This window comes from Euwallacea fornicatus, chromosome 36 (assembly GCF_040115645.1).
Source record: "Euwallacea fornicatus isolate EFF26 chromosome 36, ASM4011564v1, whole genome shotgun sequence".
NCBI lineage: Eukaryota > Metazoa > Arthropoda > Insecta > Coleoptera > Curculionidae > Euwallacea > Euwallacea fornicatus.
Window position 1 is genome coordinate 662197 of NC_089576.1, and position 17016 is coordinate 679212.

General features: G+C 41.5%; 3 protein-coding genes across 3 annotated transcripts in view; 1 reads left to right on the forward strand and 2 right to left on the reverse strand.

Annotated features, from left to right (window-relative positions):
- The window catches only part of sra (RRM_RCAN_like domain containing protein Sra), a 102315-nt gene extending 85332 nt beyond the window's left edge, over nt 1-16983 (reverse strand). The window contains exon 1 of the mRNA XM_066300285.1: nt 16980-16983. The gene's annotated coding sequence lies outside the window, so the exon portion shown is untranslated. The remainder of the gene's footprint in view (nt 1-16979) is intronic.
- The window catches only part of LOC136349024 (cuticle protein-like), a 78357-nt gene that overhangs the window by 58547 nt on the left and 2794 nt on the right, over nt 1-17016 (forward strand). The gene's annotated exons all lie outside the window — the stretch shown is intronic.
- Nucleotides 36-5521, reverse strand: LOC136349041 (uncharacterized). The gene is made up of 4 exons (XM_066300312.1): nt 5251-5521; nt 2637-2748; nt 617-788; nt 36-551 (listed from the first exon to the last, which is right to left on the reverse strand). The coding sequence occupies exons 1-4, from the start codon at nt 5323-5325 to the stop codon at nt 473-475; spliced, it is 438 nt and encodes a 145-aa protein (XP_066156409.1). The 5' UTR covers nt 5326-5521; the 3' UTR covers nt 36-472.

Consider the following 17016-nt stretch of genomic DNA (forward strand, 5'->3'; position numbering starts at 1 on the left):
AATTCTAAGGAGTAAACTTCAATACTTTTAAAGCAAGAAAAATATGATTATATATGTCGGAGCATCAACAGGAAGGTTTTCCATGATGATGCAATGTATTTAGTTTACTTTCGATAGCAAGAATAGAAAAAGGGCAAAGCCAACGAGTTCGCTACCACACGAGCGCTTCTCGTCACTTGCCAATCTAATCTGCCTGTCCCTTTCGGTTTCTGGTTTTCCAGATCTCGCGAGTCCTTCAAATCCGAGGGATAAGGTACCTGCTAGGCCCCGTTTCCCACGAAGGCTCGCACACATGGCCCCTCGATTTCGCCCTTGGTGGTAGCGACCTCGTTCGACAGTGCTTTATCTCCACGATAAACCTGTCAGCCTGCTCTTCAACCTTATTGCTAACTAAAATTTTACATTTCTAAACTTAAGGACTAATAAATCTCCGACATATAGATATATAGAAAATAGGTAACATTGGTTGGTCTCAGGAGCTTCCCCGTCCTCTTTTGAATAATGATTGGACCTCCCTGGCTTTGTACATGGGAACGCTCTCAATGCTCGTCCTAGAAATCGAGCAAATTTGATATGAAGCGCCTTTTTGACGATGAAATAAAAATCTTTAACTAACCTATAGCCGTGCTCATCAGCTATGTAATTGACAATGAAAACTGTATTATCTGCAGATACCCAACCATATTTCCCATTAACCGACCCATCTGGCTTTCTCTCTTCATCCCGGAATTGCATGTTACCAGTTTCGGGATCGTCTACATCGTATCCAAATGCGTAGGTGCCTTTTCCTTAAGACGTACAATAATTACGTAGCCAAACCCTCGACATATTAGGTGTATAAATCAATTCTCGGCCCTTAGGTAAAACTGGTTAAAACACCTCTCTGAATTTACAATTTTTTCTGATTAAATAGTCCGTTTTGAAGCGCCATCTGTGAGCTACCAAACCGCTTAATTTGATTAATCTAACCACGAAGAACGTTACAATTGTCGTCTGACAAGCAGCGCTTAAGGCACTCTCGTCTTTTCACTTTTCAACTTAAAAAAGATGCTGCAGATGCGCAAGACATGATTTGTTCAGCCTTGGGAGAGAATGCTGTATCTTATAGCACGTGTAAAAAGTGGTTTCAAAAGTTTCGGAATGGAAATTTTGATCATTTTGTAGATGAAATACGCCCCGGTCGACCAGAAAAGGTTAACGACGAAGAGTTGGAGAATTTACTCAATGATAATCCCTGCCTCACACAAAAAGAGCTTGTTGACGCACTCGGAATGACTCGACCAGCTGTTTCGATACGTTTGAAAAAATTAGGAAGGATACCAAAGGGAGGTCACTGGACACCTCATGATCTTAGCCCTGATAACAAAGATCGGAGCTGCGAAATTGCAATGTGTCTACTGATGCGATTCAGAAAAAAAGACTTTTTAAGTAAAATTGTTAGTGGAGATGAAAAATGGATTTTGTATGACAATCCTAAGAGAAGAAAATCGTTGGTTTATCCGGGAGAACCATCAGCAAGTACCGCAAAACCAAACATCCACGGAAAAATATTGTTATTGAGTATTTGGTGGGATTCCAAAGGTGTAATTTGTTGTGAGGCACTTAAACCAAGAGAAACTATTACTGCCAACCGTTATCAAGACCAATTAATAAAATTGAGGGACGCTATTGAGGAAAAAAGACCTTTTAATGGTGGTGGAACACGGCAAGTCATTTTGTCGCACGACGACGCGCGACCTCTCACGGCAAAAGACACCATTGACGTCTTCTCCGCGTTGGGCTGGAATGTTCTCCCTCGTGCGGCGTATTCGCCAGACCTTGCACCTTCTGATTATCACCCTTTTCGAGCACTACAACGTCGCCTGGTTGATACACACTTTCAACGTCTCGAGGAAGTCCACCGAACAATGGAAGATTTTATCCGACCAAAATCACCATCTTTCTTCCGAGATGAGATTCGAAAATTACCTGATAAATGGCAGAAATGCATTGAAAGTGAGGGCAATTACTTTGATGATTAAATTGTAATTATTATTATTTTGTAATAAATAAAATATATAAAAAATAAAAATCTAAATTGTTAAAAAAAGGCCGTGAATTAATTTATACACGTGATATATATTTTATTTGAAGTAAAAGATTCTCCACTCTGTATAAATATCGAGACTGATCGGAACTTCTAATTACGCACATTTGCGCTACTACACAGGGTGTCGGTGAAACAACAGTTCGGTGCGGCGTTGCCGCTTAAGCTTACTTTTACCAATCGAGTCACATTGTCGGCTTTAATTAAGTTTTAAATTGCTTTTAGCAACATTAAAGCTGAACAATTTTAACTTTTTCTGTTACATGTTAAACAATCAACATCTGGCAAGTAGGATTATCAACATTTTATTCAAATTTCGAGCTTATCACAGCTGTTCGGTCACCAACGTGTATTTTTTAAACTGTTAGGTTTTCGACCTCTGTTGTACGAAGCTTTTTTTGATTAAAACGATGTTCCGAAACGTTGGTTAAATTTGCGAAACTTGTTTCGCTAATGCCCTACATCGTCAATGGCAATTTTTCATGTATCTACTTATAGAAAATATTTGGGGATTCCCATCTTTATCGCAATAAAAAAGATGAAAACGTACCTTCCGGTTCAAGTATGTTGTAACTCGAAAATGGGTTTGCCGACGACAGCCGCAATTCTTCTAAAATTGGTGAGGAGAATCCTCTGGAGCCCAGAACTAGAAGCAGGAATACCTGGAATAAAAGTATGTAACACATCAAAGCTTTAAATTGCGACATTACGGCCTGAACATCGATTTTAGATTGTGAACATTTAACGCATGAGGGTCGTAAGTAACGAGTGATTAGTTAAAAGAACCTTTGACTAGGCAGCGGTCCGTTAACGCAAGACTTTAACATACGCAAATGCGAGACATGCCTCTGATGTTTCAACGCCTGTTTGAGGTTTTCGGTTAATGATCAGCCTTTGCTCTACAACTGCGGCGTATACGCGATTTTCTCCTCTCTGCTAAATTAGTTGAAATTTTATAAAATTACGATAAACTTACCTAAATACAAAACACAAAAAAAAAACGAGCCTTGAATCATAAGATCAACGGCGACCTTTAGTTTTACGTTCATTTCCATGGTAACCATAACGAAACAACAATAGGGATGATCATATTGCGGCTGATTAGCTCGCTAGGTAAATAATGAGCCATGCACGTGCCATTATTAACCTGTTATTCAACCACTTTAGAAAAAAAGGCTAGAAAACGCACTTCACGGTCATTCAACATACCAGATGATGGTGTCGTTTAAAGCTGGTAGTGGGAAAAAATATGTCGATCAGCATGTATCATGACTGTGACCACATGATGCTTCGGTCCATTAAGAATTGTCGGTTGCGGTATAAACAAGCCATTAACGGGGGGTTTGAAATCAAAGGAAGCCGCCGTTGACAAATTTCCTTTGGACACCTACAGTAGTGGTCAAAAGTAGATAGACAAACAGGATGTTTCAATTAAATCGTGCATACATTAATTGATCGGTTTCCCTTGCACATATGTTATTTGTCGCAAAACAATAATATAAAAAATATTAAACAAATGTCGATAAAGTTACTTTATTGTCAATAAAAAAATAAATCTTTGGAATTCACCTGGTCAAAAGTAGATAGACAATTTAAAAATTAAAATAAAAACAACAATTTCCTTTAATTGCCATTTTTCTTGTATTTTAATAAACAGTCCATCGCAATTCGAATAATTTTTATCTCTCAATCCTTGGTCAGCAATTTGCCACAGGTTCTCTATGGGATTCAGATCGGGCGGCTGGGAAGGCCACTTCAAAATCGGTACTTTTTCTTCTTCAAAAAACCGTTTAACTAACTTCGAGGGTCGTTGTCGTGTTGAAAATTGAATCTTGAGGGTGAATTGTCTTCAAAATAAGGTAACATAACATTCTGAAGTACGTTCCGGTACAGAAATCTGTCCGTGATTCCATTTATTCTATGTATAATAATACCGAAACCGCTGAAACATCCCCATATCATCACTGATCCTCCTCCGTGCTTGACCGTGGGTCTGGGGTGTTTAGTGTTTAATCGCTGACCAGTGGGACGTCTAACGTATCGAATGCCATCGGAGTTAAACAAACTGGACTTAGATTCATCGCTCCAGGAAACTCGTTTCCAACCCTGTTTCAGCCAACGAATATGTTGTTTGGCAAATTCCATTCGGGCCTTCCGACTTTCCTTACTGAGAAGTGGTTTTTTCGTTGGCCTGCGTGCAAATAATTTCTCTTCGACTAGTCTTCGTCTTACAATCCTTGAAGACACAGGAACTCCGAAAACTTCCAGCTCAGATCGAATTTTCTCAGAAGACACGAATGGATCTTTCGAACAAATAGTCTTTATCTTTCGCACATCTCTTTTGCTCAGCTTCCTTGGTCGTCCAGTTTTTAGCTTCGGGTTAATTGGTCCAATTCTTTGATATCTTTTTGTTATAGCCCGAATAGTGTCCTTTTTAGCATCGAACCTGCGGGAGATTTGCACTTGCCGTTCGTCCTCATTGAAAGCTTTAACAGTTCGTTCTTTCAAATCAGTGGACACTTTTACACCACGAGGCATGTTGTGGACTATAAACCAAGTGCAAATTTTACTACTAGCTTTGCGATATCTTAAGAATTTAAAGCAAATTCGACTGTTTTTACCACGTCTACCTACTTTCGGCCACCACTGTACATTAATCACTTCATTTTTCAATATTTGCTCAGCTGGACTGCAGGAATTCAATTACTGTACCGACAAATTATGTATTGTTCACGTTCCCATGCAGAATCGTGCAACCGAATTTCATTTCGCCTCGGATGCAATTCGTAACTTTTCATAAAATGGAATTTGATTTTGGTCACTAAACACCCGAAAATCATAAATTAGATGCAGCATCGCTTCATCGATCACTATCGCGATCTCTTGGAACGAAAAGCCTACAGGACGTGGGTCCGGCACATGGATCGTTTACGAAATTCCAAGCAAACAAAAGGAAATATTGCTGTTATTGTTAGTAGTGTCATTATCACTATCATTGTTCACGAGAAAATGCCTCTCCACTCCCCTGCGGGCCGAGGGACAGTCGAATCGCCTCAGATACCGCAGGCACCCAAAGGATGAGACCCGGTAGGACTCGCAGGGCGGTGGAAAGTCATCATCGCTATCATCGTTATTATTATTATGGTTATCATCTAACAACTCACGTTGAAACAGGAAATACGAGGATGTCCCATTTTCGTTTCGATAAGCACCAGCACAAGAACATTTCCCGCCGTCATGGGCACGACCAAAATTCAATAAAATCAGACTTTTTATTTATATTTTTCCTAACTCCTACCCAAACTTGTTCCATTCACGTAACGACATAACGGAGTTTATGATCATCACGTTTGGCGCTAAGGCGATTTGAGCTCACATTTTTTTGCCATTTATTTGGACGATCAAAAATAGCTTTGTTGATCGTCGAGACTGGGATGGTTTAGGCAGAATCCTACGCAAGATGTTGGAGAGAAAAAGTGATTGATGGCATAGCATGTAAAGAAATAGAGGAGGAAAAACGGGAGTAATGTCTGTGCGCTCCTGTTGGTAGTCCAAAGCCTGTTTGTGGGCGCAGTTGCTGCTCAAAATCCGAGTTTAAAAACTGGGAAGTCTAAGAATAAATTGGTTTTCAAGTTAAAAGTCGCGACTGCCGAATTTGAGTACCACATTGGAGATTTTTCACGATTTTCCCCCTTTCGGTTTTATTCCTTATTGGTTTCTATCAATTGCGATGAAATCCCAATTTACAGTAGTGGCCATAAGTATGGAAACTATTTGCACTTTTTGATAAAACGAATCAAATTAAAGCTAAATTTATCGAATTCACACAGTATACTGCGTAAAAGTGATAATGCCAAAGCGTCATTTATCTGAAGAGTTAAAACAGCGAGTTGTACAGCTGTTTAAGCAGGGGCGCAAGCAGTGTGATATTGCTGGTTCTTTAAATGCGCCCAAAGGAACAACATCGAAAATATTGAAACATTCCCATGAACGTGGTACAATGGAGAGATTTCCGAGACCGGGCAGGCCCAAGAAGTTTCCAAAACGCGCTCAAGAATTAATACGAAGGATGTCGAAAAAAATCCACTATTAACTTCAACGGACATTTGAAGACTTCTTGCTGAAGAGCACGACATAGTCGAGTCGCACGGTGCGAAGACTTTTGGCAGCTGGAGGTTCGTTCGGAAGGGTTGCTGTCAAAAAACCACTAATTTCCAAAAGAAATGGAAAGGCGCGTCTGGCATTTGCTTGGCAGCATATCAACTGCTCACAGGAATAATGGAATACAATCTTGTGGAGCGATGAAAGTAAATTTCAGTTATTCGGTAGTGATGGTATTCGATACGTAAGACGTCCTAAGAACGCAAAATTCGATTCCAAGTATCAATTGCCCACTGTAAAACATGACGATGGAGGTGTTATAGTGTGGGGGCGTTTTTCTGCGTCTGGGGTTGGGCCGTTAACTAAAATAGAAGGGACTATGGACCGATTCGTGTACAAGGACATCTTAGCGAACCATATGCTTCCTTATGCAGAACGGGAAGTGCCCTTGTCTTGGAGTTTTCAGCAAGACAGTGACCCCAAGCACGCATCAAAACTGGTTAAAAATTGGTTTGAAGAAAATTGTGTCGCGAAAATTGGAATGGCCGTCGCAGAGTTCAGATCTTAACCCGATCGAACGTCTTTGGGAGCACCTTGGAGGGCAAATTCGGAAAGAAAAAATTCATAGCTTACCACGTTTATTCGAGATTTTGGAAAGGGAATGGAAATTAATTCCAGTGGAGGTTTGCAGAGAACTGGTGTATTCCATGAACCAACGGTGTCGTGCAGTAATTAATGGAAAAGGATTTGCCACAAAATGTTGACACAGTTTCGAAACGAAGGATATATTTCATAAGTTACTGAAAATACATTCCATTTCCACGCTTTTGTCCGCAGTTTTTTTGAAATTTCACATTTACTCCAAATCGAATTCCAATAGATGCCAACACACCATGGATGTTGATAGAGTATTAAAAATAGAATCTGTTTTATGCTTACAATTTCAGATTATAATCGTTCATTTTAAATAAAAGCGATAGTAAAAAAGTTTCCATACTTATGGCCACTACTGTATATTCTTCACACATTCTGGTCTAAGCTCACCCACTCGTATATAAAGGTATAAATGTTCATTTTATAGCTACATTAAAACAAATAAAATATATTGATGTGGGCATTATGAGTATTTTCACCTCTGTGTATAATTTTAGTGACTACATAAAATTACCCTAAAACGGTGTCTTAGATATGTGCCCATCTTTAAACGATAAACTCCTCTTCCTGGTTTCACTTCTGCTGTATCAAATTTATGTCGCCCACAGGCCTGGGATTCCGTGAAATTTAATACCGACTTTCTGACCTCAGTGTGAGACTACGTCAATTAGCCCCCGCAGTATTAATTACGACGAATTATTTCGTGTGTTTGTTAATAAATTTGTTAATATTAAACTGGACAATTTCCCCCAAGAAAATTACAAAAGCCATCAGCTGCATCGCCCCAATGAAGGTCAGTGTGGGAATTACTTGGTCCAAGGTGATTACGAAATTTCTCTTATCCTCTTCGACGAAATACAGCACGGCGTAATAGTTTTCGTAAATTTTTTCGAACTTCGACAAAATCCCACTTTCCAGTAATTTGGTGAACCACTCGTGGTACTGCCGGGAGTAGTATACTCCCCTGGGCATGGCCATGATTTGTCTCATGTTGAACACCTTGAACACGCTGAAGGACTTCAAAATGTTTGGTCTCATAATTAAGTAACCTGAAACGCAATTATTTACGTTAAAAAGCGAAGAAATGTCCGAATTTTTGTCCTCAGTTTGGTACTCCAAAACCGTTCCAAAGAGGACATTCACATTTGGGTGTTTCAAAACGTCGAACGTTTTTTTCAGGCAACGCGCGCTACTGAATTCCATCAAAATTTGCGGCCCGAACCTTTAAATAAAATTCGGAAAATTAATGCGCTGAAATCTCAATTTTGTCTTATAAACGAAAAAATGCTTTTAAAAATCGTTACCCCTTGCGACGCCACTGAGTTTTCGCGAGGTCACAGTCATAAACCTTAAGTACAATCCCGAGAATGACCGCCGGCGTCTTAGTAAAAAGACAGTGCCTGCCAAAATCTGACCTGACTTTCATGAATTCTATGTACATTCAAAAACTGCCAAACTTCCTTCTCCTTTTGCGGACAATGCCCATCTCTGAGTGCCATTTAGGCCCTACCTCCAGCCCCTGCGTACAAGCTTGAAAGTGTGCGTATGCCTCAATTGGTGCCTTAGGGCAGAGGCATTGACTCCCAAAATCTGAGCTCATTTTTGTACGCAAAAAACGCTCCTAATATTCAATAATTAAAAAAAAAATGTTTCTCCTTTAATGGCCCATGTACGCCACTGAGTTTTATTGAGGTTGGAGCCCTCGTCGTTAAGCTCTAACAGGAAAATATACAGAGTATTCTACAGTTAAAATAAAGGTAATTTTGTTGTACAAACTACATCCCAAAAATGCTTCGTTGCGGAAATACAGGGTGTGAAAGTTTCCTTCAAAAATTACAATTTTTGAAATATTTCCGAAACCACTTGAGACGTTTTAACGGAATTTTGCAGGGTTTGAGAGTTAGCAACGCTGCGTATTTTACGCTAAAACAGTGGCTGCTGTGCAACCAGTGGCGTGCGGACAGGATAATTGCTGGATGTTTTGAATGAAAAATGTGGTACGCCATTGTTCTTTTCCAATTACGTTCCTTTTTTAATTACGTGTTCGATTTGGAAGGAAAAACGTCTTTTGACTTTTTTTCCCGTAGGACGCACCGTTTTCGAGGAAATAAATAGGAAACATTGTGGCTAAATTTCTTCATCCTTTTTTATTATTCTTAAGAGAGGAAATACCTATGTGAAGATATGATTTTTTTTTGCTGTTTTGCACCGCTGCCAACTCTCAAACCATGCAAAATTTCACTAAAACGTCTCAAGTAGTTTCGGAAATATTTCAAAAATTGTAATTTTTGAAAGAAACTTGCGCACCCTGTATTTCCGCACCGAAGCATTTTTGGGGATGCAGTTTATGCAACAAAATTACCTTCATTTTAGCTGTGGAACACGCTCCCGAAGTTATGTACCGTACTTAGGAAACACCCTGTATGCATTTGCCATGTCTGAGATCTGATTGCAGAACCCGTTAAGACATTCTCCCTTAAAATTTCTAAGATCCGCAATTTGAGCAGGACTAACGTTACGATCGTTCAAAAATATATAGTGAACGTTGATCACCGTTGGAACACGTCAGGAACGAGAGTTCTCTGACTTCGTGTCACTAGAAATCTGATTTTTGGAGTTTCAAAATTTGGCGATTTTTAACGTTCGCTCGGTATTCATTTACAATCATTCACTCGATCGGGGGTCCCTTACCTGAGTCCACACAGGTGGCAAAATTTCGAAGGCTTACGGCCAAATCCCCGGCTTCGACGGGATAATTCATCCCTTCCAGAGTCTCCATGCGCTCAGACACCTCGAAATCTCTCTCGTTTAAAGAAATTTGAAACAAATACGTCATAGAGCCGAAAGCTTTGATTGGTAGATTTGAGTCTAGAAGCTCATCGACATTTTGTATAGATATTCGATACACGCTGCCGCTTAAGGTGCTCACGATGCTGCCTTGGATGAAAGTCGAGATGCAGAAAAATCCCAGAAGGACTGAGACTGCGTAAATAAAAATCTCTTTACTATTGAATACTCAGTGTTCTCAGATCCTTACGGATGTACAAGCGGATTGCATTAGTGTTAGGTAAAATGTGTATTGCAGGAACTGCCAGGAAAAGCCCACAAAATATGTAAAAAGTTTTCGGAAGAGAATGAAACAAGGCACGATCCTCGGTTAGTTTTACCATGCAGTTAAACAATATAACAATCACGGTGAGAAATATGCAAACTGAGAGTAGTATGGTATATTTCTCTAACGCCACGTTTCTTTGCCAACTGTTGCCAAGCAGCTTGGGAACCAGGAACAATATACTGACTTCGCTGACCACTGGAGAGTAGTCGAATAATTCCGCAGCATTAAGGCTTACAGGCCCAATGAACATGTCGGAGTAGCCACTGTCGAATGACTTCAACAAGGAGTCGAAGCTGTATGACTGAGTAATTTCCTCAAGATATGCCGGGTTATAGGGCATAAACGTCATTTTCCTTTGGCTGATGTGCTCGAATGCCTCCAGGAAGTCCACCAGTACTCCTTTGTGGGAGCTGTTGGGAGGGTTGATGTACGGCAGCAGAACGGTCCACTCAACTCTCAACGGACAGTCCTTAAGCTGTTCCTTCATGTCCCATTCGATCATTCCGGCATCCCAACTCTCATCTTTCAGGTTAGTCACGAACTTGGTGGATATATTAGAGCCGCAATCTTCAACGTTGAGCTTATGGACACTTGCATTTTCTTCATCGTAAATTACTATTAGAAAATTAGGGAGTCTGTATTTGAACCACAGGATTTCTGAAATGTCCTGCAGCCCAAGGTTGTCTCGAAAGAGGATGATAAATTTCGAAGATCCCGTGTATTTGCCAATCTCCAAGACTTTAAGCAAATCTTCCATTTCTGGATCTATGATCACGCAAGTGCTCATTACACTCATCCCCTCCGTGATGCTGATCAGTCCATTCAGGTTGAGGTCCAAGTGCGGATGTTTCGGTGATAAATTGAGAAACTTACTGTTTGATAAAACAACGTTCAGGAAGCTTTGCCTCATGCAGTCCTTCAAGAAGAGCTCCGTTACATGTGTAATGTGCGAATTGTTGGAAACCTTAAATAACTTTAATGATCCTGAAACTGGAATGTTAGGAGAAATTAAAATGATAAGGCAAATTCGTAGCATTGTCTCCACTGAGGCAATGAGACTCGTGTCCGGAGGTGAAACGATTAATTCCTGCCCGGAGGTCGAAAAGTGTTTGCCTGAACATTAGCTTTGTAAACAGAAAGGGGCATCAGAAATGTATTACAGATCAGATCAAGAATCGGTAATAATAGCCTTTAAGTTGGGTAACGAATCGGGTCTATTTGCAGTGGCTTCAGAGTCGGTGGTGATTAGCGGTAATTTAGTCGAACAAATAAGAAGTATACTGAGCGTTCTTTCTCAAATGCGTCTTCCACATCTAAGGTTGCGGCCCTCAAAGAGTCTTTAGGCACTCTCGAGACTTTCCGGCACGTCCGACAACAACGCACGCACCCTGGAAATATATGCTTCGCGCTCCGTTCCGCGCACATTCGGAAACAAATGAGCAATGCGAGATTGCCAATTTTGCATTTTTATTTTACCTGAATTCGCATACGTCGTGTAAGTGCAGTTTTTGTTAATACAGCAAAGTTACAGTTTATGCCAAATACGCACGGCGGGCGGGTCTGTCTTACTCTACGAGGGTATTGCAGCCCTTCTTCTAGCACGACTTCGATATAATAAATTACACTTTGAACTTAAATCCTTAAAGAAATCGCCTACCAAAGGGCCCCAATTTTAAGTATTTGGAATTTTCGAAGCGAAAATGCTCGAGCCTAATCTATCAGCAGTCGCTGGGTGCGCAGACCTATCTACCCCCTGCTCAGCAGTTACTGTAACGTTTCAATGCAGAAAATTGCAGTTTCAAATCTGAAAAATGACTCTAGGGAGAGTCGCAGAGTAGAATGTCTTGAAAAGAGAATTTTTAAATCGGAAACCGTAAGTCTAGTCGGTCAGGTACCACGAAACCGTTGGGTTCTTCGTAGAACATCCCAACATGCGCAGAACTGTGACTGAATCGGCATCTTTGAAATTTTAGGACAAATCGCCGCCCAAATATCTTTGAAAACTCATAGAAATGAGGTTTTACATCTTCTTCGGTTTTTGAGCAACGGAATCGCTTCGATTCCAGTTTTGGGGGTCTTAGGGGTATGTTCACCTAAATGAAAACCGCTCAAACTGCTGCTCCAGACCTCTTAATTCTGGTAAGAGTTCGTATATTGCCAAAATCTCCCGACTTAAAAGACAAAAGCCACCTCACGAAGTTTGAGATTTTTCTAAAAAAGACCTCAATGGCACCTCTTACCCGATGTGTTTCAACTGTGATCCTTGGTATCTCGGTAGTATTTGGACAGGAACGCTGGAAAAAGCTAAAAATTGAGCTCCTCGAGGAGCTTCGTGAGCCTGCGCAAACGAGGAAGTTTCCTTAGGTTCCAAGATGCACCGTGGTACCCATCTGGAGCCTTGCCAAGTAAAATATCTTTTCATCTAGACCTTCAATTTATTTTCGAAAGATGTGCCGACAGAAACTTGATTTCATCTTGTCATAGAACACCTCAACAGCAAAAACTACCGTAGAAAACAGATACAGAGCCCCAATAACCTCAACTACAGGAAAAAACTGTTTGAAAGTGACCACAAATTCCCTTTTCTCTTCTTCAATGGAGTTTTCGATGGCGTAATAGTTACGATACAGTTTCACATATTTCGCCACGATGCCGATCTCTATCAGCCTCGTGAACAATGCAAAGTACTGATTAGAAAAGTAAGCCCCTTTGGGCATTGCTATGGCCTGTTTCACGTTGTAAATCTCGATAGTATTGAAGGACTTCAGTATGTTCAGACGCATTATCAGGAAACCTGAAAATGTCCCCTCTAAATGCGTAATCTAGGTGGAAGAGTGCCTTTACCTGTGTCCACGATTGTAGCAAAGTTTTTCTTGGCCACGGCCAAATTGCCGGCATCAAATAGATCCTTAACGCCCTCGAGGGTGGTCATTCGTTTGTGCATCTCCATATCTGAAGACCTCTGTGAAAATTGAAACAAATAAGACAGGCCGTTGAGGGCTTTGATGGGCAGGTTCGAATCCAGAAGCTCTTCCACCGACTCTATGGGCTTTCCATAAATGCTCACACTTAGGTTGCTCACAACGCTGCCTTGGATGAACATGGACACCACCATGACTTCCATCAGTATCATCCCCAGGAAAATTCTGAGGTGGCCCTTTTTCGGGAATCTGTTATTCAACGAGGGCGTGTCCAGGACCATCCCAACAAACACGAAGAACATTCGCCCTATTGAGGAGTACGTCAATCGCTCCATGGAAACTTTTACCAGACAGCTAAAGGTCGTGGCCATGAAAAACATAAGCAGAGAATAAGCGACAATGGAGATCGCCAAGCTCTTCGATAAAATCTTGTGCCAGAAGGCTGCCAAGGGTCTGGGGCACAAAAACAGCAGGCTGTTATCCACGATTATAGGAGAGAGGTCGAAAATCATGATGGTGTGAGTGTTGGCAGGGCCTAGGAACACTTGAGAGTACTCCCCGTCCAAATCTTTGAGTACTGATTCAAACGTGTAGGATTGCGAAATCTCCTCTGCGTAATCAGGATCGAAGGGGCGAAATATTATAGACCTATTGCTCATTTGGCCGAAGACCTTCATAAGCTCTACAAAAATGCCGTCCATGGAGGCGTTAACTGAGTTGACGAAGGGCGGCATGAAGGTGAAAGTGGCGTACAATGGACATCCACGAAATTGGGTGTCCGCGTTCCGTTTCTCGAAATTGAGGAGCGAATGTTGGACGCTAGACGCGTCTGACAAGAATAGGGCCTCAGCTTTCTTTCCGCAGTCCCTTATGCGAGCTTTGAAAACTTTGGCAGAGGACTCGTTATATCCTAGCATCACAATATGAGGCATTCGTGATTTCCAGAAGAGCTCGGCAACGTCTTCTAGTATAGAATAGTTCCTTGTTACGATGACGTATGTGGCTGCCCCAGATAACAACTCCCTATGGGTAGCTAGCATGTAACGAAGTGATGACAAAGAGAGATTCAGTATAATGAAGCATTTGGGAGTTAGGTCTAAGGACCTTAGAAACGAGTCCAGGTTAACTGAGGTTGTGCTAAATGACACTAGAGACGTGGGCAAATGATCCTCACCATCACTCACTAGAACATTTCCCTGGACGCTGTTTGCGAACGTTTTTAGGAAATTTGCTATTTTTTCCGAATTTTTGTAGCTACCAGTCGTTATCGGTGTTAGTTTTGAGTGAACATCCTTGGACAAAACTAGAAGGATTATTAAGACAAACATGGCTGGAATTAAACTAAATTTTATAAAGAACAATGAAATGTTATTTATTTCATATTAAGATTTAGATAGGAGAGTTGCAATTATCTATGAAAGTTGTATAAAGACATTAGGGCGAGTCCATTAGGCTATTAACGTGGTCAACTCTTTTGAATTTTAACCCATATGGGTTAAAACAATATGAGCTATCAGCGGTCTTCGATCGTTTTATTGGAAAGCAATTTCATTATAATATTATTTTTATGCTGGGATTTCAGTGGCTTTTTGTGAAAGAGTCAGTCGCCCATGTAGAGTTGAACGCATTGGAGGATGTAGTGATGACTCTCCTCACATCACCTCGAAATGCTCAGTGGTAAATAGAGGTCGTGAATCACGTACGCGTGAGGAACTAACTGCTCAGTCGTGATGGATTTTAACGTATTTATTTTAACAAGTAACGAAGATAACAACTAAGACAGTGATAACAAAAAAATCCCCGAGGGATATCAAGTGCGGCGCCCGTTTTGATCACTTGCCGAGGGTGTTCTGCCATCTTGCCGTATACCACCATTGCCTGTCTCCCCGATCCTTAGTCATCTGCACCTCACGTGCAGCACAGATACTTCCTAGCCGTTGTCCACTTGTAAAAGGTGCACGTGGACCCATGTGTCTCCTTTCCAACGAAGGGTATTCCTTCCCTTGGCCGCGATTTACAACGGGAGATGGGCAATGATTTACAGCATGCAAGAAGTCCGAACGTGCATCGAAACCGCATTTGAAAGAGAAGTAAGAAATTTGCGAACACTGCCTGAAGTTATATCTCCACGAAGAGCTCCCCTACAAGCCCGCGTAAATAGAGCTGCGGTTCCTCCTTCAGTTGCACGAGATATCGGGGGGATTTTCTACTGTTCTCTCATTTCGGAAGTGGCCTTAAATAAAGTCGCCTTGAAGTCCTGACTGCACCTTTCGACAGTTAAATCCCGCATTTCGCCAAAGACGGGACTTGCAGAATTCACACGAGGCTTTCGCCTATCTCCAAACGACGCCCCTGTCGGGTTTGATGTAGACCTGAGCCCTACGGCAAACGCTCAAGTATGCGAGTTCCGTGAAATATCGACCCCGATATGGGCTACCACGTGTCGTATGTTTTATCAACGATGATATAAATCAACCCTCGACGCTCCCATGGGAGCAGTTCTTTCCCAATCCTGCCTCAAAGGGCCATGAACAATTTGCTTAATGGACGTCTACTCCAATGTGCAATTGCCCTAACAATGCAGATCAAATTAATCCCCTCGACTGGTCCCATGCGCTTAAGCATGTCGATCTCTTTCTTTTGGTCCCCGTTTTAGTTGTGAATCCAGATTCTTCGACTAAAGTTCCACAGCCTCCATGCAGGAACAACGTAGGACTATGCTTGTCGATGAAGGAAGCAAACATCTCCCCAAAGGTTTTAAAATTTTACTCAAAACTTCCAAGGGGCCGTAAAGAAGCCAATTTTATTCACGTTTTGAGTATTAAGCGTCGATATCTCGGGGGCGCAGGGTGTCCTTGTCTCAACAAAATTACTGAAATCAACCACGCATTACCGCCAAATTCGCAAAATCTCTTTGGGTTTCTGAGATCCTGGATGACGTTTGCATCCATTTTTGCAATTGGGATGCGTTGTAAAATGAAGTTTCTTGCCCTCAGAGAACACCTCTCTGGCCAATCTCCCGCTTCCAGAGAGCACCTCTCTGGCCAATCTCCCGCTTCCAGAGAGCACCTCTCTGGCCAATCTCCCGCTTCCAGAGAGCACCTCTCTATTGTTAAAATTCTTCTCCTTCCTGTGCATAAAAGATATTCACCAAATTAATCCGACTTCTTCGTAACACATTTTCATTTAGGTGAGCTCGAAGAAAAAAACAAAATCTGTAGGTGACCTGCGCACGAGACCGAAGGACAAAGATGAGTTTCTGAAGCAGTCGGCACTGGCGGGTGGTACCTCTTGTTCAGGTCAGCTCAGGTTCAGATGAAGGAGCGTAGATGGGCCGAATCTCTTATTTTTTTCAGAATAGATTAGGCTCTCACGAGAGCGACTACAGATTAAAAAAGAGAGATGGTTCATTGAAGCGATACACATTAGATGCGGATCGTGCACGAATGTCAATGACGTTTGAACACTAGATACCCGGAGAAACTAACTATCACAAAAGACTCCTCCTAGAAACGGTGAAAATTGCCCTTTGCACTAGTTCCCAGTGATCATTCGCTAATGCATCCGAAATCAGGTGCATATTTCACCCAACTTTCTCACCAAGCTGATATTTCTCTCGAACAGGTTGTGCCACACCAATTCACAAATTAGAACTACGACTGATATCAAAAATCCACAAATGAGGATCCGCACCACTAGCAAAAACTGCCTTAGATCCATGTTGGTCTTCCTCTTTTCCACGTCCACGGAGTACTTCAATGCCAATTCGTTGTGATGGAGATTTATGAATTTGCTCAAAAATCCTGTCTCCACCAACTGCAAAATCCACGACTGAAGCTGTGGAGAGGAATAATGGTTCTTCTTCATGGCCGCACCAAACTGAATTGTCAGATATTCCAACAAGGTGAAGGTTTTCTCGGCGTTCGGCCTCATCAATAGAAAATCTGACGAATTAAATGTGAGAAGATCTCTAAGAATGTTTGGTTTTCTTACCGGATAGGGCAAACGTTGCGTAGTTTCTCTCCCGAATCATCTCGTCCAAAATGTCAAGCATGTTGTACTCATCTATCACCACGGAATTTTGCATCAATGTCTCAGACACGGAGTCAAAGTTCTTGGCAAATTGAAGGTGCAATTCG